Source organism: Nyctibius grandis, chromosome 2, assembly GCF_013368605.1.
Source record: "Nyctibius grandis isolate bNycGra1 chromosome 2, bNycGra1.pri, whole genome shotgun sequence".
Classification (NCBI taxonomy): domain Eukaryota; kingdom Metazoa; phylum Chordata; class Aves; order Nyctibiiformes; family Nyctibiidae; genus Nyctibius; species Nyctibius grandis.
Window position 1 is genome coordinate 36,527,626 of NC_090659.1, and position 24,938 is coordinate 36,552,563.

General features: G+C 37.1%; 1 protein-coding gene across 1 annotated transcript in view; it reads left to right on the top strand.

Moving 5' to 3' along the window:
• Positions 1-24,938, top strand: part of RPS6KA3 (ribosomal protein S6 kinase A3) — an 80,431-nt gene that overhangs the window by 11,073 nt on the left and 44,420 nt on the right. The window contains 1 exon segment of the mRNA XM_068417607.1: positions 2,423-2,479. Coding sequence (XP_068273708.1) covers positions 2,423-2,479 — 57 coding nt within the window.

Below are 24,938 nucleotides of genomic sequence, written 5' to 3' on the forward strand. Positions count from 1 at the left end.
TTTTGCCTTTTTGTCTTCAGAGAGGCTTGTCTCAAGTTTCTGATAGCATGTTCCACGTTCAACTATGTTCCAGTTGCTTTGAAATAATAAGCATGAAATCTTAAAGCTTTCTGTGTAGTAAATTCTTACTTAACCTGCAGTTAATGTACATTATTATTCAGTGGAATAATTGTTGTAGCAGGAATCACTATTTCTGAAAATCTGCATGTGGAATCAGTTTAGAGCACATGGCTTTGATACACACGTTGCCCTATTTTAGGCCCCAGAGTTTAGCCATCGTTAGTTGTTAGGACATTATAGACTCCTCCTTTCCAGCTAAAGTCAATTGTCTTATTTGTTCTACTGTTTCTTCTCATTTTTTCCTATTGACGAGGTACTTTGGAAGCTGTCTTGTAGCATGAACAGAATATAGAGATGTGTAGCTAAAATAAAAATGTTAATTTAAATATATGCATAGATTTGAGAAAAGGGAAAGTATGTGGCTGGTGGCCTTGATGGTGGTGAAATCTATACACAGTATGCTTCCTTGTAAACATGCTTTATTAAAAACACTCATTTCTGTTAGTTAGCTAAGCTGGTATTTTTATGGCCCTCTGTTTGATAATTTCAACTTTTTACGTATCTTAAGGAGGGATAGTACAATATTCACTGCTTGTACACTATAAGTAAAAGATGCTACAGTGAGGGGAATTTAGGCTTTTCGAAGCATCTTCATATCAAATTGCCCTTAGCTGTACAACTGGAAGGTGTAATGCTGGCTGCCCTTGACTGAGACAGTGTGTAATGATTATATTCACCTCTGTAATAACCTATAACATGTGAAGCTGACTTCTTACTAGTCCTCCCTATGGAAAGATGACTTCTAGAGTAGACTAGAGTAGTATTAGAAGTCTCTGGTATCTTCCTGAAGCCAGTTAAGATGAGAAAATGGCAGTGTTACCATGTGCCAGAACTCTGCACTGGACAGACAATCAGAAGTTGAACCTGCATCCTCTCCCCACCCTCTTTTTTTTTAAAAAAAAAAAAAAAAAGCCTGTGTCATATTTGGGCAATCCATAATTCTCATAATTTAGCTTTATCCAGCTGTTATCTTTTAGCCAAAAAATGCTCAGGAGAAAACTTGGTAGAGAGCTGGTAATCATCTGAGATTGAACATTCAGTGTGTTTGCAATATTTGAAAATTAGAATTGATAAGTTGTTAGGATTTAATCTATCACTTCATATAAAAGATTCTCCTTCAGCCATGTGCAAGCTAGAAGACTATAGTAATCAGAAGTTGTTACAAAAAAAATGCTAGGAAGGTTCCACACAAGAAGTCTGCTCCAAAACTGAACTGTGGGAAGGAAGGTGTAGAATGAAGCTAAAATCTCTGAATCTCTGAGCAGCTTTTATTAACTTTCTAACATCTAGAAAATATGTATCCATACATGCATGTAACTTTATCTTAAGTAAATTAAGTTCTGAAAAAAATAGTTTAATTAGGCCTTGCGTTCTCCAGGGAAATGATGCACAAATGAACTTAAATTCTGCCTCCAGTGGTAATGGAAAATGTAACCATTTGTAATAGTTTTTCATTTGTTTCTAAAATCGTATTGAATTGCTGTTAAACTTTAGGAGCAAACTGAGAATTAATGCCCCAGGTGATATCCCGTACCATAACTTAGGAAATACGTATTTTTCCTTACAACTTGCTAATATTCATACTTGTGTAAACAAGGTCATTCTAAGTCTTTCTGGGGAAAAATGTCTTTTAGAGATTCCCCAAGTATAGTATGACTGACAAGGAAATGAAAAGATTTGCTGACCAATGAGGTATTTGAGCTGCTTTTAAATCTTTATGGCTAAATTTCTGATTCAAAAGCCTATTTTTGTATAGCTTTTTAGAATCATCCTTCAAAAAGTACAGAAAGTGGTAAATGCTGGCTAATAAAATTAGCATTGCATTCATAGTTTTTATAAGGCTGTACTGTAGTTATAAATGTTCTAGAAGTAGTCATGGTAGAGTAAGGACTGACTGTTGCTACATAAGGTTGTGCTCTTAGAAAGAACCTGTTTATCTGTTCTTTGTTGTAGCTTTTTGCTGTTCAGTCTTAATCAGGTTTAACTCTTTTGCAGAAGTTGTAGTAGTGGAAAACAATGTCTAGCTGTGTAGTAGTAAGGCTTCAAATGCTCGATTGTTTTATATATTTCTTACTGTGACTTCATCCAGTTTGATAATACGTGAGGATTAAAGCAAGAGTGGCGTTGCGTGCCAGCAATATCAGTCTTCTGTGTTTACTTTCAATGATATTTTTTTCATAGAATATGGAGAAGAGAACATTGATCCCGTACGGTAGCATGCCATAAAAGCACATCTGCAATATATTTATTTCTGTACTTGGATTCAGCATTTCTAGTAACTTGCTATGTATGTTTTTTACAGAACGGACAGCAAATTGTGGATGAACCTATGGGAGAAGATGACGTCAACGCACAAACCGTGAGTAAAAGACAGTTGTAATAAAGATAAATACTACAATATTGTAGCACATTGATATCACGTAATTTACAGGCAGTTTGCCACTAATATTTTGTCGTTTAGGCTTACTTGATATGAGGTGCAATCTAGGATCCTGATATTTTTGAGAGAGGTTCTTTCTCACTGGCTCCCTTGTCTGCTTCGGTAGCCTACTGTTTGTTCTGATGAATTTTTATGCTTTCCCTAGTATTTTTGTATGATAGAGGCTTTTCTCCCTTGTATTTTTACTATGAGATAGGCTTTCCTGTGGAAAGCACAAAGCTGACTATGGTACAAATTATAATTGGGTTGGAGTGTGAGAAGGTTTGATAGGAAGATGAGGCTAGCTAGAGCATTCCTGAATAGGAAGGGAGGTTGAGATCCTCTTTTCTTATCTTAGCAAACCTTAAAAACGTGTAGTTCTTTTTTACTGTCCACTTTTCCTTAGTGCCAGCGAGCAAAGCGCTTCCGTTGGCTTCTGTTAGTCTCATCAATGCATAGGTGAAAATATTTTACATCTATGACTTCGAGAGTATGCTGTATTAATAGTTAAGGTTTCAGTTGTGGTTGTGTCACAACAAAGGATTGTCTTATAGTTAAATTCCACACAGATTCAGTTGCAGATGTATGTGTACTTAGTGTATGAAATATGATTCTTTCAGTGTGGCAGCATACACCATAGCTTTTCCCCTTCTAGTTTGATATGCAAGGTGTAACAGCAGCTATCACCTTTGTTTTTCTGTACTGTCATAAGAGTTCTTGGCAGTATCTGTCTGTGTGCTTTTGTTGTTAGCATTAGTCATTTCATATTTTCCTTATTGACCTGTGTAAAACTAGATTATTTTCATAACAAATCTTTGTTAGCCTGGAAGATTCTTTCTATTCCCTTTCTCCATAGAACCAAGAAACCAAGATAAGAGGTTTTAGGTCCTCTTCCTGGGCTTCTGGTTGAAAAGTTTAGATGTGTCACATTGGAGTGCATTCAGGAATAGCAAAGCTAGTCCGTTGAGGCCTCGGGGTTTCTTAAGTCTTTTCTCTGTTGATGTGGATTCCAACTTCGCTCTTGTGATGCTAATTTGGCTAAATTAGAGTGGAAGAGAACTTCTGTTCTTTGGTTCAGAGCTGACAAAGCTAAGGGCTCCAGAAATGTTTGCATGGAGATACTCGAAGATAATAGCTGTAGGTATCAATTTAGATGGTGACTTAAGACCCCTTCCCTGCCTCAGATAAGGTGTTAAATGCTGAAACACCCTTAGTGAAATTTTTGTAGTGATGGAATACCCAAAGGCAGAGGCTCAACTATTAATGTAGATTTTGAGTGTTTGCTGTAAATCAGATCTGGACAGTAAGCATTAGAAAGCTCTGAATGAATGCATTTTGACGCACATATAGGAGTAGAGTGATCATTCTGAGCTTGAACTAGCAAACGAACACAAAAAAGCAGGTATCTATCCCTTTTCTTCCTTCCCCGTAACTTTTTTTTTTTTATTTCAGCTATCCATAAATTCTAAAAGCTTGTACCGCATATTCCTTTCTGCTTTCAGCCATCTTTTAGGGAAAGATCAAGGGTGAGGAAGGACTGTGAAACTGTAGTTTCCATTGCTTTTGTTACTGAGAGACATTAATCAAAGGAGTTTGTAACTCAGGCTTCTTGAAAATAGAGGTCGCTGCTAAAGAGAAGATCACAGTCAGGAAGGTTCATTGATAATTTAAGTTCCTTCATGTCAAACTTACAGTTTACAAGATTTCATAACGTGAAGATACCAGTGAGTTCAGGTTTCTTATTGTGATGCCTATGAATTTTTCTCAGAGGTGAAGGCAACGTCAGTGTTTACCTGTAGTTTTGTGTTAGAGGGTACTAGCTGACTGTTAAGCCTGGTGATAAACGGCCTTACCAATAACACACAATTTTTGGAACTCCACATTTGGTTGGAGTTCAGGGTTCATATGCTGGTATTGCATATTGTGTAGACTTCAGCTTGTGGTTAGATGGTCAAAGCTCTTTCCATCTATGCAGCATGGATATAATTGCAACACCATAGCAGTTTCTGTCTCTGCTGAAGTTGTGGACAGAGCCAGTTTAGATAATGAGTGGAGTTGCCTTTTCCATGCTTGTCTTCAAACATACAGGTAATAGATGTAGCTCTTAAGCTGATATGAAAATTAGGAGTTAAAAAGCATGCTCTATGTAACTGCTTTTGATTCCTCCTCATAGCTTGCAAGGCTCTGCTGTCTTTAACACAGGGTGAAGAAACGAAGCAAGTGCTTACAGATGACTCTGAAGTAGTGCAGTTTTAAAGAGTAAGAAAGGAACAATGTTTGTGTGGTCAGAAGGCAACACCAGAAGGAGATCATTTGTTCTAATATTCTGCATAACATAGACTACAGTGCTTAGTTGAGTTATTGTTTGAACTAGAACATCTCTTTTTGGGAAAGTGTTCAGGTTTGGTTTGTTAATTTATTCTGACTAGTGCCACCACTTGATGGTAATTTCCTTGTTTTGAGTCTCTAACTTCACCTTCTTCTATGAGCTTTTTTGTTTTGTGCTTATCTGCTAAAATTATGTTCTTTATCTATTGTATTGGGCTTATGTGACAAGGTTTTGGTAGCAAGGGTGGGGGGTGGCCTCTGTGAGAAGAGGTCAGGGGCTGCCTCACAACACAGGACAGAGCCTGTTCCAGCTAGCTCCAAAGTGGACCCACCACTGACCAAAGCTGAGCACATCAGTGATGCTGGTGGTGTGCCTCTGTGATAAGGTGTTTACAAAAGGGTAAAAAACACTGTGCAGCAGCTGTGAGAGTAAAGAGTGAAAAAATGTGAGAGAAACACCCTGCAGACACCAAGGTCGGTGAAGAAGGAAGGGCAGGAGGTGTTCCAGGTGCCAGAGCGGAAATTCCCCTGCAGTCCCTGGAGAAGACCATGGTGATGCAGTTGTCCCCCTGCAGCCTATTTGAGGACCATGGTGGGGCAGATATTCACCCTGCAGGCTGTGGAGGACTCCCCACTGGAACAGGTAGACATGCCCTGAATGAAGCTGCAGCCTGTGGAGAGCCCACCCTGGAGCAGGCTCCTGGCAGGAACTGCGGCCCATGGAGAGAAGCCCACACAGGAGCAGGTTTTCTGATGGGAACTCACGCTGGACCAGTCCGTTCCTGAAGAACTGGACTCCGTGGAAAGGACCCACACTGGAGCAGTTCTTGAAGAACTGTAGCTCATGAGAATGACTCATGCTGGAGCAGGGGAAAACTGTAAGAAAGAAGCAGCAGAGACAGTGTTACAAACTGACTGCAATTCCCATTCCCCATCCCACCTGTGCTGCTCGGGGGGGAGGAGGTAGAAGAATAGGGAATGAAGGAGTGAAGTTGAGCCTGGGAAGAAGGGGAGGGTGGGTAGAGGTGCCTTTAGTTTGGTCTTTGTTTATCATTATCCTACTCTATTTTTAATTGGCAATAAATTAAATAAATTTTCCCCAAGTTGAGACTGTTTTGCCCATGATGGTAATTGGTGAGCGATCTCCCTGTTCTTATCTCGATCCACGAGTTTTTCTTCACTTTATTTTTTCCCCCTGTCCTGTTGAGGAGGGGGAGTGGGAGAGTGGCTAGGTGGGTGTCTGGCAGCCAGCCAAGGTTAACCCACCACAACTATCAAATTTTTCTTTCAAGATTTGATAACTGCAAGATTACTTACAAGTGGTTTCCTGTACTTTCTTCAGACATTTCAAAACTGCTGCTTTTTCTTGAGGAGCAACCTATTTGATCACAATATGATCATCAAAAAATGAAAACATTTCTTGTAATATTCTTTCTGTCATGCTTGAGCTACTTGGTTAAGATTGTTTTAGCTTTTTAATGCCTCAGACCAGTATTTTAGGAACTTATTTTGCATTTATTTCTAGGTTGTGGTGAGTAAAAGGTTGCTAATAGTGATGTAAAATAATTTATTTTTTTTTAAAACAAGAAATTACTATGGCTGCTCAGTCAGTTATAGCTGGAAGCTAGCCTTTGCTGTCAGCTAATAAAATACTGCTTCAGCTGGGATGCGATATTCTTTCAGTGCCTCATATCTGTTTTGGTGCAAGATAAAGACTAATTTTAAATTACCACTGAAACTTATTTAAGTTCTTCTGTTTAACTTAACACTGAAATGGACTTAGAGCACTTACGTGGTCTCTGACAATTTATGAAATTTCTCAGCTGTAATTGAGGACAGTAGAGTGAACAGGCCTAGCATGTACTAGCACATCAGGTAAGAAGACAAAATATTTTGGTAGGTTTGTAATGTATGCAAGTTCAGGATAGAGTTGCCATAGTTCTGTGGAGATAAAGGTGGTGAAAACTTGAAATACTGCATCCTTTTGCTGTGTTAAGTGTTTGGATAGTATGCTGATAATGCAAATCAGATAAGAAATTTAAAATAAATGTTAAAGCCTTACACAGTTCTGTCTACATAGGGAGTCCTCTAGTGTTCTGTGTATCAAAAGATAAATTTCATTTATCTTTTTTTACCTTGTTCTTTTGGTCAAAAGTAAAGTTAATTGACAGGAGAATCTGAGTTGCGTAGCTTTGATTAAAATTCAGTAGTTTGTTGTAAGAAAAGCAGGAGCTGTGATGGTACATGCCTGTTTCTGAGGAGTCCAAGATGCTATATGCTTTAAAGTCTTGCTCCTCTTAAGAGGAATCATTCAGTGTTCTAGTTTTATTACAATGAATATACTGGCTATATCTGGCTTTATAGCTTAGTCTGAATATTTTCTGTCTGCTGTATCTCATGAATGATCTGGGTCCAGCAGGAAATAAATGTAAGAACAAGTAAACAACTGGCTGAGGCTTGACCTAATGTGAAAGCTTAAGCGAACATTACTGAAAGAGCAGGAAGCTATTTAAAGCCTCTTGTTTGCTACCTTTCTCACTCTTGTGCTGTCTACCATTGCTTTCTGTATCTCTGTGTCCAGAGAGATTGAGTAAATTAACTGAGCAAATTAATTGTTTTGAGTTCTTACAATCATGATGCATACTGTACTACTAGTTAAAGCTAACCAGAAGCTACAGCTGGTCCAGCAAGTACTTTCCCATTTTGTATATTATGTGAAGAGCATCTTATGTGTTCTGTGGTTTTTGTTCTGTTCTGTTATCTGGATTCAATTTAGCTGTTAAAACACTTACAACTGATGTATTACCATTGCACTCTACTAGCTTAAGCATAATTGTTAAACATACAAAAAAATTAGGTTCCAAGAATTTGTGAAAAGTTGTTTTCAGTAATTCTTTGTAAGTTGCAGAAAAAACTCACATATATTGGTTTTTGGTAACCTGCAAAGACTGAAGATTACTTTTTTCAGTACAGGCAGGAGTGGAACCTATTCAGACTCAAACAACTGGGATGAAAAAGTAAACCCTCTCTCCAATGGGGGTGGTTGGGTAATATTATTACACTTCTTGTATGCTTTGGTAAAACTTTGGACAAACCCTACTTTTAAATAAGCAGAATGAAAACATACATAGAATTAAATAGAAATAAAGCATAAAGAGTGTATTAAAATATGCTGATCTGGATGATGAAAAACTACATCTCAGTGGCTGTCATCCTCTTATTAAAAATATATAACTAAGATAACTAAGACTGTAGTCATAGATAGTCAAAAGGTAGTGTAAGAAATGCTTGCAAAGAAAAATCAGTAGTTAAAAATGTCTTTTTAATTTCTTTTTCTCTAATAGAATTTAAATAAAACAACTGTTTGCAGTCAGGAGAGATGGGAATTGTGACCTTTGTCTTGCCAATAAGTGTTTTAATAGAAGAGTTTATAAGGAAAACGTGATCTTAGAAAAGGCTTTAAGATACATTAGAAAAATAATCTTAAGCATGTGGCCCATATAGTCTCTTCGTCGAAGTACTGAACTTGATCAGTCAATTATATGTAGTAATAACATTGAGATTCTATATTATACATGCATGTATACTGTACAATTTACCATGAATCTATAAAACGCTAGTCAACCTGGTGAGGGGGATGCAGGGAGGTGTCAAGGTAAGGACAGGGAGATAACTCACCAATTACAGTCATGGGCAAAACAGCCCCCCATCACTCAGGCAATAATACTAAAACCGGAGTAATGTGGGGTCATCTCGTTTGTTGTGTGACCATCCATGAAAATAACGAAAGATGAGAATGTTAAAATGAAGTAATTCAGCAAAAAAAAAAGCATAAGTAAATTGACAAATGTTTACATTTTAAAACGTTTGAGAGAGACGTTAACTGATTTTTAGTTTCACCTCAATTGTTAATATTATAGCATTGTACTAGTGAGAACTCTTATTTTCAGAAACTTTGTTTGCATTTTGGCAGGTTGAAACGCTGTTTCAGGACTGCTCTAGACTTCTGTTGGATATTTCTCTTCGGGTGCTCAGTGACAGTTTACAAGAATAATCACGTCTGTTAATATGACAATGGACATATTTCTGATGATCATTTTGATATGCTTGTTTTCCTTTTGCTGGTATAACCTTTACATTTCAATTTTCTGTGTGTGTATTTTTGTCAGTATTTTGATCTAAATTCTTGGCTCTGTGGTAGAAGTTGTAAGACAGCTAGAATTTCTTAAATATTACAGACTACTTAATTTTAGCTGGAACAGCTGCTTGGATAGCTTATCAGTAGTAAAACAGTGACAATTTAACGTTTTTGTAGTTTACTGATGTATAGAGTCAGGTTATTCTTTCACATCACTTACATATTCTTGAATGTGTAATTATTGCCTGTTCATACGGGAATCAAACTGAGGAAGCTTTCTTTGCAGCCACAGCAATGCAATTGTTTGAAACCGTAATATTGCATAATTCAGTATAACACCATGTTCCTTGTTAGGAAGTAAGTTGTGGTTTCTGTTAAAGCCAGCTGACAACCTGGCTGTATAATGAAACAATGTCCACTGTGTAATGGAGTGAAGGAAACAATCTGGTTTACAAATAGGAAACTTGGACTTTAAGGTTGTCCATAATTCTTACATTCCTTCTAATGTGTTTTACTAAATATACTTAAATATATGTACACATGTATTTCATTCTGTTTTACAAATAACTTGATTCTTGAACAAGTAAGTCTCCCAAGCAAACCATTTACATCTGTCAAGCTTGAATCCAGTTATTCCCTTCTCCATGCCCAGATTTTCGTTAGTAAAAGACAGAATACCTTTTTTTCCTTTAATGTAATGGAATTGGAAGTTCATTAGCTTCCAAAGCACTGTGCTGCAACTTGGATGAATTTTGCTAGAATCTTACAGTGAAGTGCGTGCATCTTACCTGTGTAAGAATGGACTTAGTGGTCCTTGTTAAGCCGTTACAGCATGCTTGTAGACAGTGCAAAGCTTTTAGTCTGAGATGTTAACTGTTATCAAACCCATATAAAGAAGGCAGGCCCTGGAATATTTTTTTCCCCCAAGATGTCACCAGGTGTTGAGGAAAGGTTACAGCAAAACTCTTTCATTGATGTCTTCTAATGGATTTTCGAAGTGGCTTATTTTGCACTTAGTGTCTTAGGTGCAACATTCTTTCTGGATCTTGGTCAGAAAATCGAATAATTTGAGTGCAAGCAACATTAGAAGTCAAGCTGCTTACTTGTTACATGAAGAGAAAACAGATGGTAGCCCTGAAAAGCCTGTAAACTAGCAGATGGAAACTGCCACACCCCCTGATTAATAGAATATTGCTGCTTTGGCTATACAAACATATTTATTGTGAAGACAAGTATATTATTCAGCTTCTGAAAATTCTAAAAAGTAGCTCTGTGTTCCTCAGCTGTTGACCTTCATCAAGTGAGGGCTTTTCATTCCTTATGTGTACTCCATCTTTGTTTTTTTCCAAATAATTGAAGGCAATCCTTACTACAGAACCTTGCTTGTCTGGCAGCATAAAGACTTAATTTGTGTTATTACGCTTCTCGGACTGAGGGTATAGGAAGTTTGTCAGTCTACCTAATGGATTGCACTAAGATGAAATGCTTCAACGTTTTCTGGTTATGTGTAAAAGTGAGCATCCCACTGTGGCGTGCACATTTTATTCAATAAAACCTATGGATTCCCACATGTTCTGTACTGCTTTGAGAGTTCCTCCAGCATCTTTCAGTTTTGCTTTCGGGGCGGGGGCTGTGAGCCCTGTTCTCTTGAATGTCTAGACAGCAAGTCTGATGACATTTTCTCTTTATTTTTGTAAATTCAGAGCAATTTAAAAGAAGAGGAGGGGAAGGTTGTAGCTGAACTTGCTTTATATTTCTCTACTAGAGGAGGAAATGCATTGTGCAAGTGGAGTTCTGCAGTTGACAGAACTGTCACTGACAGGCATAGCAAATTCCTTTTGTTTTGGAGACGGTTGTGTTTCGTGATGAACATGTATAATACAAATCCTTATCAAAGACTTCAAGGTAAGGGGAGCAATTTGCTGGAGCAATTTGTCCTTGTTATCACAGACTTCCCTGTTGGGGACTGCTGCCCTCTAACCTGTCTCCTTCTCATCCGAAGGAATATTCAAAAGGGCAAGCTTTCTTCTCAGAGATTCTCAAAATGAATTATGTAGCATATATCTTAATGTTTCTGGTTGGCTGGTAGTGCTCTTTGGGAACCATGCAGGCTTTATTCTCCCAGAACACAAGAAATTTCTTCCACCTGCTGCAGACCCATGCCAGTTATAGGAGAACTATTGTTGTGAAGTAACCCTGCTGACCCCTGAGCACTGTGCTTTGTACTTCTCTGGGAGGTCACATAAAAGGTTTGGGAGAGCAGTAGTCAGTAGTTGTACAAATGGTGCAGTTGAAATGCCGTATTCCTGTCACCCTGAGCAGATACAGCTTATGTGCGGTGGAATACACTCAAAACCTTGCAAGAAAAAGAGAAGAAAATGGTTATTTACCCACAGTATCTTTTCAGCTTTAAAGAAGCTTGTAGTTAGTGTGGGTCTTACCACTTACTCTCCATTTCTGCTTTTAGTTTCCCTGCTACCATAGAGTTTAATTTAGTGATTTGGAGATTCCTGATCACTCTGGTTTTAGTGCATTCATACATGTTCTTGACAAGGTGAGGCAGAGAAGGCGAATGGGCTCCCGTTTATTTATTTAAATTTTTTTTAGTCTTCAAAGTGTGAACAACTATATTGCTGTTAAACTGCAGTTCTCGAGATATTTCAGGTTTGAGGGGCAAGTAGCTGGAGGTTTAAAACAATTGAAGAGAGGAAAGGTTCAAGTGATTTTTGTACTATTTATGAAATACTTGAAATCCATGTGTTGCAGTAACCTCCTTGTGTTCAAGAAGCTTTGTTTATCCCGAAACAAATATTGAATCATTTTTCATGCTGTGTTACTGCTGTTATAGTAGAGGCTGCTTCTTCCAAAAAGGCTAGCACACTGAACTGTAAAAAGTACATTGTAAGTGAGGACTCAAGGTATAGTAGTAGTTACTGAATCCCTATGTAATCTATAATAATAATTGTATATATTCAGTACCTAGAATTTGAAAGATCCATCCCTGTGGATGTGACATAGATAAAGACCCAGAGGAGTACAAGAGACCACAAAAAAGACACATTTTTACTTATGGGGTCCTGATAAAGCCAGGGTCTTTATTTTGTCTCTGCATTTGGGCAAGAGGGTCTTCGCTCACGATGGGGAGACATATAATGCAGGTTTTAAAGGCAAAGTTAGAAACTGATACTGCAGACAGCCAGGATGTGGTATAGAGATAGAAGCAACATGCTCTGTCACTTAAATTACTGGCTTTGTCTTCTGAAGAGGAATTAAAATCTAAAAAAATTGCAGTAATCTAGATATCTGTTAGAACCTAATCAAGGGAGGTCGTTTGGAGGGTTTGTTTGTTTTAATGTTTTGTACAGGAGGAAGTACAGTATTTTGCTATACGTTTCCTTTGGTACAGAGTCACTAAATGGAATCACCTGGATCTGTTTATAGCTGAGTACTTGTATATGACTGACTAAATGTTGTTACTTGCCTTTATTTATTGTTTGAAGAAAAGCAGTCTTGCTCCATATTGTAATGGACCATACACTGTGTAATTCAGTGTGTTTAATAAATATCAAAAAAGGCTAAAGATACAGTCAATATTTGGGACAATAACTTCCATACTAAATTTAGAGAGATCAAATAAAAAACTTCATCTCTAGCTATTTGAAGTAAGTACATTGAATTCTAATTCTTAGAAACATTTGAAGTTTTTTTTAAACATTGAAAGAAAGCTTAGGTATTTTTATTACTTTAAGAAATGTTTCACTCTCTACAGAGGAATATAATATTGGTGCATAAGTCAGACATTTGAGCTGGGCGATCCAATTAAAATAATTTCTGCAGTCTGTTTTGGCCTAACCTCTATAACATCTGTGTAGCATTTTCTGTGTGCAGGATTTCAAAGGGCTATATGCAAGGTCTGTTTGGTCCTCTAACAACTCCGGTAAATAAAAATAGTCATTAAGCATAAGCATACCGCATTCTCTACATTGAAGTCTAAAAAGTAGTGATATATGATATCTTAAAATATTTTGTAAAATTAAGTTAAAATTCAGAAAAATATAATTATCACATGTAGGACTTAAAATAATTGCTGTTCTGCTTAACTAGTGAAATGTGGCATAGTAGCATGGTTTCTGAAATAGATGTTGATCTTTTTTGTTCTTTTGTGGGAACCAGGAATAAATAACATCTGCAACAGCATGTTGCTATCAGACAATCTGTTTAAGTTTCCTGTGCTGATCTCTACAGCATCAGCAATGTGAGTACCACTGCTGCCCAATTTTTCTTTACCACGGAGGTGGGGGTTAAAAAAAAAATCAGTGTTTGTTTGGGTTTTTTTTAAACTTTTTTTCCCTTCCTTCTCTCTCCCCACCCCCCAACTGTGTCTGACTTGCCTGACAGGAAATTTTCTAATTGCCGGAACAGCTGGTCACAGCAAAAACACCAGGGTTGGTCTTCCCTGCTAGACTTATGATCGCTCAGTCAGAAAATCTAAACATCATGGTTTCTTAGCCATGTTTAAGTTTCTGGCTCTACGTGTTCGTTCTATTCGGGTGAGCTTAGTTTCTTATTTAAAAGGATAAGGGGGAAAAGGGGAAATTTCATTTGAATTAAACTCCTCATTTCAAAGCAATTTTAGTCTTTCACTGCTTTGGGATCAGTGCTATTTCTATATAAAGCCTTTTGTATTTTCTTTAAAAAAAAAAAGTTTGTGGTGTGCTCGTATTTTGTAGAAGTTTCTAAGGTACCTGTTGATAATTTAGCCTTATTGGGAAATTCTTACCTGTATGTAAATACTCTAAAACTTCCTTTTTTTTTCCTTCAGAAACGTATGAGCTTAGCTGTATGTTAAGTTTTCTCACTGAGAGTCTAGTTTTATTAAAAATGTTTGTATTTTTAAAATTAATACTTAGTGGTTATTTTAATAAGTTACATTTTCATGTAGTACTTTAAACTGTAAAATATGGTTATGTGTGGAGTGACAATTAAAATAACTCAGGTTTATTAATATCTTAAATTCACATCTGAAAACGGTATTAAGAATAGTGACGCTTACGTTACAGTTAATGTATGGTTATTTCAACATTTAAATGATAATTTAGTCATAGCAGACATTTAATTTGTGTAATATGTCTTGTTGTTGAGCATATATTTAAACATAAAAGTTTTTTTTTTTAAGTTGAGAAAAATCTCTACTAGAGAACTGTATTATCCTAAGCACCATTTCTGAACTATTTATAATACATGTAAAAATGCAATGTGATAGAGCATTTTATCGTTGAAACTCAAATCACTTTTCATGTTTCTGCTCCTATAAGTCTGCTTTTCAGTGGGCAAAAAAACCCCAAACATTCTTTTGTATTGTCTTAAAATCTTAAGTGAAGCAAGTCTACTAATTTGTAAGTAAAAGGGATAGTAATTTAACACCTACTAGCCTATGTACTGGTTTAAACCTTGCAATATGTGTTAGAAAATGAAATTGAATTTGCTTGCCATAGCTGAAACACTAAAGCAAGACATGCATGTAAAACAATAGAACATAGGCTTCATTATATACAGGTTTTTTAATGTAAACTTTGTAAAATCAACATTTATCACTCATAGTCCTGAATTATAGTTCTTTTCCACAGGCAACATGAAAGGTATTTTTTAGAAGTCTCTGATTAAAAAAAATGACATTATTTTATCTACTTATGGCAGCTTGGTTATATTGTCTTTACCATTCTGTTTATTTTGAAATGCTAGACAGTGCAGCCTGTGTAAATTTTAGAGTATATTTAGAATATTATCTCAATAAAACAGGAATCATAGCTTTCATAGATTAGTGCTGAATACACTTGTGGATTTTTTTTTAAATCGTTGATTTTTTTTTTAGCTTTGAATTTATTTTTTAATTGCAACGCTCTGAAATGTTAGTGCTTACAAAGTAGGAACAAAACTTGTATCAGTTACTGGGAAATGAAAGTTCCACCCAATGAGTATTTTTTTCCGATGCTGACATACACATTCTAGTTTATCAGATAATTTTATGGTGTTTGATGAAGAGAGAATTTCATTACAAAACTGCTTTTGGTGACCAACACTGAGCTTTTAAAATGCTTACAGGAATTCCTCAGCTTTACCTGCTAAGCAGCCTACTGCTCACAGTTTGTTTGGGAAGGAGGGAGTAGAGTCCTGCTGCTGTCCTGGCCTTTGTATTTTCATTCTGAGGAGGGAAAGCATGTTCAGAATTACTGTCCTAGCCTGGCCAGTCATGTTTATCCGAAGGGCCTCATCTGTCCTCTGACTTGTTGCACTGGGACAGGACTCGTTCTTCAAACTCCTATCTTGCTTCATCTTTAACACCAAAAGAATGGAAGGAGTTTAGTCTCAGTAACCAGGTCTGCAGTCTTCATTATGTGAGTGAGCTGGCTACCTGGAACAGATGTGGACGTAGACATCCTTCTAGATCTCAAAACTGTTGTAGTAGAAAGCCGGGAAAAAGAGTAGAAGGTATAGAGTAAGGAATAAATACATAAATACAGTGATTTTTCTTTATTATCTCTCTGCATTGTTTTTCTCTTAGACACTTAACAATTGAAAAATAAAAGAAAAAAAACCCCTGAAACTAAACATTTGCAAATAGAGTTTGCTGTTAGGATATCTTATTTTCTGTCAGGTAAAACAATAGATGCCATCTGCAACAAGTAATTTAATGTCAGTTGGAAGTGTAAGTTTTTCCATCTTTTAAAAAGAAGCAAAGGCATAAATTGTGAAAACCTGTATTAGTGACTTCAAATGTCTACGTTAATTAGAACTTCTGTTCTGTTCTTGCTTTTCTTTGGTACTAGTGTAAAACAGACAACATACACAGAATATCCTTAAGTCAGCTTGGTTTAATTTTGTGCATGTCACTGCTTTGCTTTTTGTTGTATTAGAATAATTGCTACTTCATAAGCAGTGTTTTTAATCAACTTTTTAGAACAATTGTTTGTGTACAAGCATTTAAGTAATCATTAGTGCTATTAAGTGACTCAAATTGAATATTAGTCACAAATATAAGGAATGTTTTTTATTCCATAGTTTAGCTCACTAACATTGCTTACTAAAGTAATGGGAGATTGTGAAATGCTTGTTGGACAGTGAATTTATTTTTTTTAAATGCAGTTTTGAACTTAAAGGTAGGAGCATAATGAGTATAGAATGTATGAACGTATGTAGAATGTGTTTGAGATTTTAAAAAATACCTAGACTGGTGCACTCCTTACATTTTTAACTCCCGTTTTTAACTTAAAGTTTTCCATAAGCCCTAATACAAAAGGTAAAAGTAATTGATTTTCAGTTTGTTGGCTCTTTTTTACTTCAAAGCATAGCTCATATGGGTTTTATTTCTTCAGGTAATACTGAAAATTCATCCTACATTCATAACAAATTGGGAAAGTAAAAATGCATCTTGGAGACTTCCTGACTCAAGGGAGGGGAGGAAACGGAAATTATGTATATGAGCTGGGGAACCGTGCCAACATTGAATCATCCTTTTAAAATCACTTGATATCCAATAAGCTTACTATCCTTACAGGACATAACTGCTTTATGTAACTTCAGCACCAAGGTTTAATATCATAGTCAATATTTCAGAAATGGTTTCTATTTGATTACAGGAATCAACATTATTCTGCCTGTGACAGAAAAGTATTTTGCCAAATACAGCAACGTCCGTCTGAGCTCTGATAAGTACAGTGAAGGCTAACGAAGTAGTAAAAGGAAACTTGCAATTGTGGTTGGAGCAGCGTTAAGTAACTTGCTGGGGAATCCATTTTTCTGTTTTCAGCCTTATCTTCCCTTGTCCTGAATGTACGTGTGCCTCAAGAACATGCACTTGTTTAGAGGAAGGAAAAAGTTCTTGAGAAAGAGATGGAGAGGGGTGAAAACAAAGCTGCTACTGCCGTAATGAAAACGGAAAAATCTGTGTAGCTACATACATAATGCTAACAAATGAAAACTGATAAAAGCAGTATTTTTGCTGCTGCTCAACTTTCAAGTGGAAAAGAAGATTGCAATTAGCTCTTTATTCATTGGATTTACTTTTTTGAAAATTTTATGGTCGGTAGTATGAACTGATACAGCAGTGAGTTTGTCAAATAAGGTAAAATTCACCAAGTGCAGCTGGACAGTATTACAGGGAAATACACTATGAACTCTCCTTCACACTGATAGAAATTACTATTACCTGTCTTATGGGAAAAGGGTTGTGCTTTAATACTGTTGAAATATTTGTATCTTTATTTCAGAAACTTAATTCTAAATCTTATTTTAGGGCTGTCGTCTTATCTTGAAAGATGGCTAATGTTTGGGGGGGCTGTTCACCAATACTGGCAATATAAGATCTGACTTAGTTGCTGTAATTAAAGCTAGCAGAGATATTTATCTTTTTTCTCTCATTCTGGTTTCTGACTGTATAGAAGTTGAAATTCCAGAATTGTGAACTTTCCTAATGGTGATTTTTTCTGTTTCTCATGGGTAAATTATCACTATATAGAATAAATATATAAACCAGATTTTAATTTTAAAATGTTATTTTAAGTGGAAAATAAAAGATTATGCCCCCAACAGAAGAAGGACAGGGACCTGTTGGAGCGAGTCCAGAGGAGGGCGACGAAGATGATCAGAGGGCTGGAGCACCTCTCCTGTGAAGAGAGGCTGAGAGAGTTGGGGTTGTTCAGCCTGGAGGAGAGAAGATTCTGGGGAGACCTTATAGCAGCCTTCCAGTACCTGAAGGGGGCCTACAGGAAAGCGGAAGAGAGACTTTTTGCAAGGGCATGTAGTGATAGGACGAGGAGGAATAGTTTTAAACCAAAAGAGGGTAGATTTAAATTAGATGTTAGGAAGAAATTCTATACTGTGAGGGTGGTGAGACAATGGAACAGGTTGCCCAGAGAAGTTGTGGCTGCCCCCTCCCTGGCAGTGTTTAAGGCCAGATTGGATGGGGCTTTGAGCAACCTGGTCTAGTGGAAGGTGTCCCTGCCTGTGGCAGGGGGGTTGGAACTAGATGATCTTTAAGGTCCCTTCCAACCCAAACCGTTCCATGATTCTATAAATATTCATGAAACAGTTCCTGGAAGAGTTTCTGGTGGGATCCCACCAACATTTCTTAATGTATTAATAGTGTCCGTTTAGAAGGAGCGTTAAAAATACCAATATTGGCACAGTTAAATGTTAACTTGTGTATTAGGAACAAAGAATCTTGCACAATTTGGGGGAGTGACTTGACTTTGGCAGGCAGTGACTCTGCAAGGACTAACAATGCCACTGAACACTCAGCTTAACGCAGCCTTGTGGTCAGTGCCTTAGCAACTGAGGCCTCTGCAGGTTGAGCCAGGAAGATTGTGACAAGGAGTAGTATGGGGCTGTTGCTCTATATGCAGCATAAAATCAGTCCATTGTTACTGTGTCTAGCAGGGATGCAAGGGCTTCCAAAATAACATTAAAAATAAATTACCCAGAGAAGACCTTACAAGACCAGGAGCTGGAAGGTAGCTTTACAGTGAAAATCTGAACAAATGCTCACTTACCTTAAGGGGCAAATTAAGTCATAACGAAGTCTGTAAGTAACTATACGTAGAAGGTGCTTCTGATTGTACTTTCTTAACTTTGTTAAGAGCAGAACGGAATTAACACATAAAGGTGAAACCCGGGTAATGCTGGAACCAGGAATTTCAGTATTTAAGTTAATTTCTTCAGTAGTTACTTAACCTGACTTAGAACAGATTTTAATCTTTCATTGAGATTAAAATTTGTTAATCTGTTTATCTAATGTTTGCCTTAAGTCAAAGTCTTAACCCCATTTTGACAGTTTTTGGTCGGCGTGTCAACAACGTTTGTCCAGGAAGAACATTTTTGAATACAGGACCTGTCTAAGGATTTTTTGCATATGCCAGATTTCTCTCTCACTGGGTTTTGATGAACTTGAGTATGTATACCTCTGTCTGTCCTAGTCATCTGTGCCTCTTATTAGAAAAATAGTTTATTTAAAAGCCCTACTGAGAGGCAAGTTGCTTCTCAATTCCAAAAGCAAACATACTATTGGGTTTTTTTTGTCCAGAAATTGTGTCATAAAATTCAGAGGGTTTTTTTTTTTTATTTAAAATTAATGTGAGATTTAATGTTTTATCCTCGTTCCTTTTTTATGTCAAGTATTTCATAACTTCCATCTCTGTTAGATGCTGAAGGGGTTAGCATGTGGCCCTTTACTTTCTCGCACCATCAAACCTTTTATTCACGTTACAGGTTTGGTGTTGTATTTCTTGATATATTTCATATATCCAGCAAGTGTGCAGAGGGAAAATTCTTTGATCGGTGCTTAGTCGTCTGCCAGCTGAAATTCACTGCACTCCTGAGGAGATTTTCGTCTACATCTACGTAGTATTTATGTTGTGGGAAACTGAACGTGCAGCCTTGTTTTGCAGTCACTTCTGTCCCTTTTATTAAAGGAGTACGGATGTTGTGTGTTATCTTTAATATCCCCTTCCTGATGCAAAGGACTTGAGATAGGATACAGTTATTCATCACATATGTCACGTAATAAGAACTTGTGGTGTTTCTTAAATCCATATTTGAGCTTTTTTTATGAAGAGAATTTTCTCAGAAATCTGTTTCTGAATTTGTTAGAAGCTTCCTAGTGAAATTCAGGTATGGTGAAGGAGCCACTTATATTGTTTAGCCTTTAACTGCTGTTACTCCCTTTTTTTGTCATCAAATAATTTAACACCCATTTTCCACAATAACAGGCATCAGAGTCATCAAAAATGTAATGCAAATCACTTCAAAAGGAGTGTTTTAGCATATTAAAAACAAATGGAACGTTCTTTGAAAAAGCTTTAAGCTATAGGTACTCATAGCATATACTGCACATGCTTATCTTTGCTCTTGGTACTATAAAAAAATAAACTGCCAGTTGTTGTTGTTCTGTGCATAGTTCACCAAAAATATATTTTTAAGAAAACCATACTGTTATAATCAAATCAAAAAATCAAACCTCCCCCACCACCACCTTCCCTCCAATCTTGTGCATTCATATCTTTGTTAGAGATCTTACCTTTGGATATCTTGGTTTTGGTTAACTTCCTGTATTTCATCTGATTTCAGTTTAATTTTACTGAAGCTGACAGCAGAGATGATGCAGTCAGTCTTTCTGTTCAGGATGAGTCTGGTTTACTTACTGAGTCACATTGTTTGACCTGAATGCTTTGGATCTCTTAAGGTGTAAATGTTTCCCTGTATATTTTTCTTACCTTTCCAGTTTTATGTCACTTCATTACTTTACACCCATTAAATGTCACCTATGTGTAGGAAAAATTTAAATATACCATTCCTTTATTATTATTGCTGTAAAACTGTACATTTTTTAGATAGATGATGCTTTTTCCCTTTAGTGTAATCTATACATATCATAATTTTAATTTATACTTTCAATATATTGAAGAGTGCTTACTCAGACCTTTGCCACTCATTGTGAAGCTTGATGAACTAATTGCTCTTTTAATACCTGTTATCTAAAATACGCTATCATAAAGAGTTAAGTGTTTCAAATATTTCTACTCTCATATTCATATAATTTTGAGTACCCAGAAAAGGAGGAATCTGTCTTCCGGGCATGCCTTACCCGAGGAAGCATTCCATATGTGACATACCAGCTTATTCTTTGATGTTCTGTTTAAGTTAATTCACATCTAATTCTCTACGCATCTTTGAGAGTAAGGTAACTTTCTTGCTGAATGTCCTGTTTCTGTCCCAGTGCTTTGGAATTTCTTTGTCGAGCACTTGTCATTGTGCATGTTCACACTGCGCTTATGCGTTCATTCAAGAACCTGAAACTGAGAATTTTAGGTGCAGCAGGACGCCAGTGGTGTTTGGATGTGCTAATGTTCCTTATTCCGGATAGCCTTCCTCTTCCTGATAGGAGTGAGAGCATAAACTTGATCCTGTGCCATCTATTTAGATGATTCAGAGCTTTTTCCTTGTGGGTTATTTTGTCGGTGTCAGAGCATATTTTTTAATTATTTTAACCTTTACTTGGTTGTTTCTCTGTCCTTTTTATATAAATTTTGTGGACTAAGAATACTTCTGGTTTTTGAGGTGCTATTTTAATTCTAATGAATGTTTCTTTTATTTTCTAAATTTATCAGATTTAGGTTGTGTCGTAAGAATATATCTCGTATGGCACTCGCAATACTTAGCTGTTGTAAGTGCATGTCTGGCAGCCCTCTCTTTAAGTGTCTGCAGATGGTTTAAGCTCAGACTCCAGAAGTCTCTCACGGACCCCTTTTACTTGGTTTTCCTTTCATACCACTGTCACATTATCTTCAGGAATTGGAAGTTAGAGGTAAAAGGGCTATGTGCTCTTTTTGCTGCTGTATTCACGATTAGAAAATAAAATCAATCTGTAAAAAGATTGGAATTATTAGGAGTAATAAGAGAAGTGAAGACTACAAGCCTGTGAGAACAATAGGAGTGGTATTGCGGGTGATACTGGCAGCTCTCTCGCAGTTCAGATCCCGGTTTACTAGCCCTAGACCTGCATTTCAGTTGTCCCTCAAACATGCTCTCAGAAAACGGTCTGCAGATAAACTCATCTGTGTAAAGCAAGCAGTGTGTTATGCCATCAAGCCCTGCATGGGCCACTTCTTTACATACAGAACTGTTTTCAGATCTCCTGGTGAAAATTCAGAAATCTGAAGGGTAAATTACAGAAGATTCTATGTATAGGTAAACTCACATTTTTCTCTTGCCTTTCTGGGCTTTTTCGTTACTACTGAGAAATACTTATCTAGTAAGGCTCTTCTACTTCCTTTAGGGTTTGAAGTCCAGTTTCCTTTTAGTACATTATCTAGTAGTTGTTCCTGTAATATGATCTCAGAAACAAATACAAGTATTTTATGTTACAGCAGAGTTAATTTAGTCTCAAATTAAAAAGTGAACATAAAAGAAATTCACATAAATTCAATTACTAGAACGAAAATGAGTATTTAGTGTTCATTAAGTACCTAAAATATGGAACTTTTTCAGCAACATGATTAGGTTATTATTTTTATAGCCCAATAATGGTTAGATAGTTTTTCACTGCTTTACCTAGAAGATGTGTATGCTTTTTTTTTTCGTCCTCTCCTGACAAGCATGTTTGCAGCTGATTCCTAAAGAGAAAAATGAGTCACTCTTGGTGGTTTCCTTCTTTTTTTGCATAGACATATATTGTGAGGTACATTACTAAGAGCTTACTTATACTGAGATACTTACTGACCAGAATAGTTCTGACTTGCAAACTATATCAGTACAGGAAGTTATTCTGAAATAGTGGTGTTTTCAATTCATACCCAAACTTCTTTGTCACTCACTTCCCTTCTAGGCCTGTGTTGACTTAACACCATTATACTGTTAAGGAAATGTTAAGGAAACTCAGAGTAATGTTACCTTCTGTTTGTTTCCGTATATTCTATATTTAGTTTCACAATAACAGAAGCCAGTAGCAACCACTTTAAGTTGACTAACACAGTGTTGTTTTTTTTTTAATGTGGCTTTCTGTGAGAGTTTTACTTTCTAGTGTGAAGAAGGCCTGAAGAGAGAGCTATGTGGCTAGAAAAAGAAATTTATGTCTTGGGACTTCTGTTTAGACATTGTTGCAGTGTAAGACTTGAGAAAAGGGAGCTTTCCAAGCTTATAAATAACAGAAATAAAATATAGGCAGTAGAGTGTAGTTATAACTGGAAAGAAGATCCCGCCATTGCAACGGCCAGATCACTGGTGACTGAGTGTCTGTAGTGGTGTGAAAGTTGTCAGGGAATGGAAGAAAGGAGAGGAGGACCAGAGTCTTTCAGCACCCTGTACATCATCTCTTTTAATTTGAATTCATCACATGAGACAAACGTGTCTTCCAAATATCAGGGAATGATCAGAGGCGGAGTTTAAGACAAATTCAGTACCAGACTGAACAGGTGGCTTCCCTTCCAGCTTACTGTAAGACAGCATCTCTCAGCTAATGTAATTAGTGCAGTTGGCTGAGAGCAGATGGATGCCCCAAGGAGGCTGTGACCCTGTGGAGAGCCTGTGCTGGAGCAGGCTTCTGGCAGGACCTGTGGACCCGTGGAGAGAGGAGCCTACACTGAAGCAGGTTGGCTGGCAGGACTTCTGACCCTGCAGGGGGCTCATGCTGGAGCAGTCCGTTCTAAAAGGACAGCACCCTGTGGAAAGGACCCATGCTGGAGGAGTTTGTGAAGAACTGCAGCCCATCGGAAGGACTCACGTTGGGGAAGTTCGTGGAGGACTGTCTGCTGTGGGAGGGACCCTACGCTGGAGCAGGGGAAGAGTGTGAGGAGGAAGGAGAGGCAGAGACAGTGTGATGAACTGACCACAACCCCCATTCTCTGTCCCCTGTGCCGCTGTGGGGCAGGAGGTAGAGAATTCAGGAGTGAATTTGAGCCCAAGGGGAAGGTGTTTTAAGATTTGGTTTTATTTCTCATTACCCTACTCTGATTTGATTGGTAATAAATCAGTTACCTGAAGTCGAGTCTCTTTTGCCCGTGACAGTAATTGGTGAGTGATCTCTCCCTGTCCTTATCTCGACCCATGAGCCTTTAGTTATATTTTCTCTCCTCTGTCCAGTTGAGGAGGGGAGTGATAGAACGGCTTTGGTGGGCACCTGGTGTCCGGCCAGGGTCAACCTACCACAGCATATAATTTGCATTTCTATAAAAGGCTTAGCTTTTGTATTTTTAACTGCATTTGCAAAATGCTGTTAGGTTAAAATAACAAACATTTGGCAATTAAGTCAGAAAAGGAAACTGCAAATTTGCAGGTAACTATTCATCATAAATCTTGCTCCCAAACATATGTTATGGACAAGCTACTAAAGTAGTATATGGTCTGGGTTCCATTTTGTTTAAAACAGAGTTGTATTAGGTCTGCCTTAAGAGGACTGAAGAGTATCTGAACCCTGAGAAACTGGGAAGACTGGGAATATTCTCTGAGTATCAGGAATGTGAAGTGATGGTTTGGGTTTTTTTTTAGAGGGTGCCCAAAATAACCACCAGAAAGTTGGTTGCATAATAATTGCATTGCATTCAAAAATATTTTTTGTTTGTGTATAGAGAACAAGTTAATATCTTTTCTTCTTAATTTCTTTTTTTTTTTTTTACATTTTGTGATGCTTTTAAAGCAATGTGTCCACCTGATTGCTTTGTGTCCCTGAATCTGAGTAGATAACAGAAAGATTTGAGGAAGTTCTGTTTCACACTTTTCTTACTTTCCCAAGATTGCCAGGGAGCTAATAGACAAAACAGTTAAGCAGAAATGGATCAAAGTATCCAAAGTAACGTGTACGTGGCAGTCTGTTCTACTGTGCTATTCCTCCCCTGGGATTCTCCAAGATTGCAGTGGGTGGTTTAAGTAGTATGTAATCCAGCTGATCATATAGTAATTTAAAAGGTGAAAATACAAATGTCCACCAGCAAATAGTTCCCTTGACAAGTAGAAAGAATCAATATTTCTTTCAAACTCTATGAAGATTCAGCCTTGAGTCAATGATGGTAGCATTTTCTCTTGAAAGGAAAAAGGAGTTTAGGTTTATTAGGAATAGTACAGAGTATGCAGACATGCACACGCGTGCAAAATTTTGGCTGTCTTACAGTGGAAACTGTCACTTATCCTTATTGGTCATCTTAGTTTTAGAACACCCAAGTCAAATCCAAGTTTTTTACATTGAAATATCTTTTTTTCACTTTTTGATTTTAAAAGTTGCCAGGATGTTCTGTGCATTATTCCAAAGTGTACGTTGGAATTTTTTTTTTATATGTGCACACTCTGTCACGTATACGTGCTCAGGATTTGTTACATGCAGTTTGTTTCCAACTTTGGTTGGAATCTTTTGAAAGAGAAATGTAGATCTAGGAGAAGCACGTGTTTGAG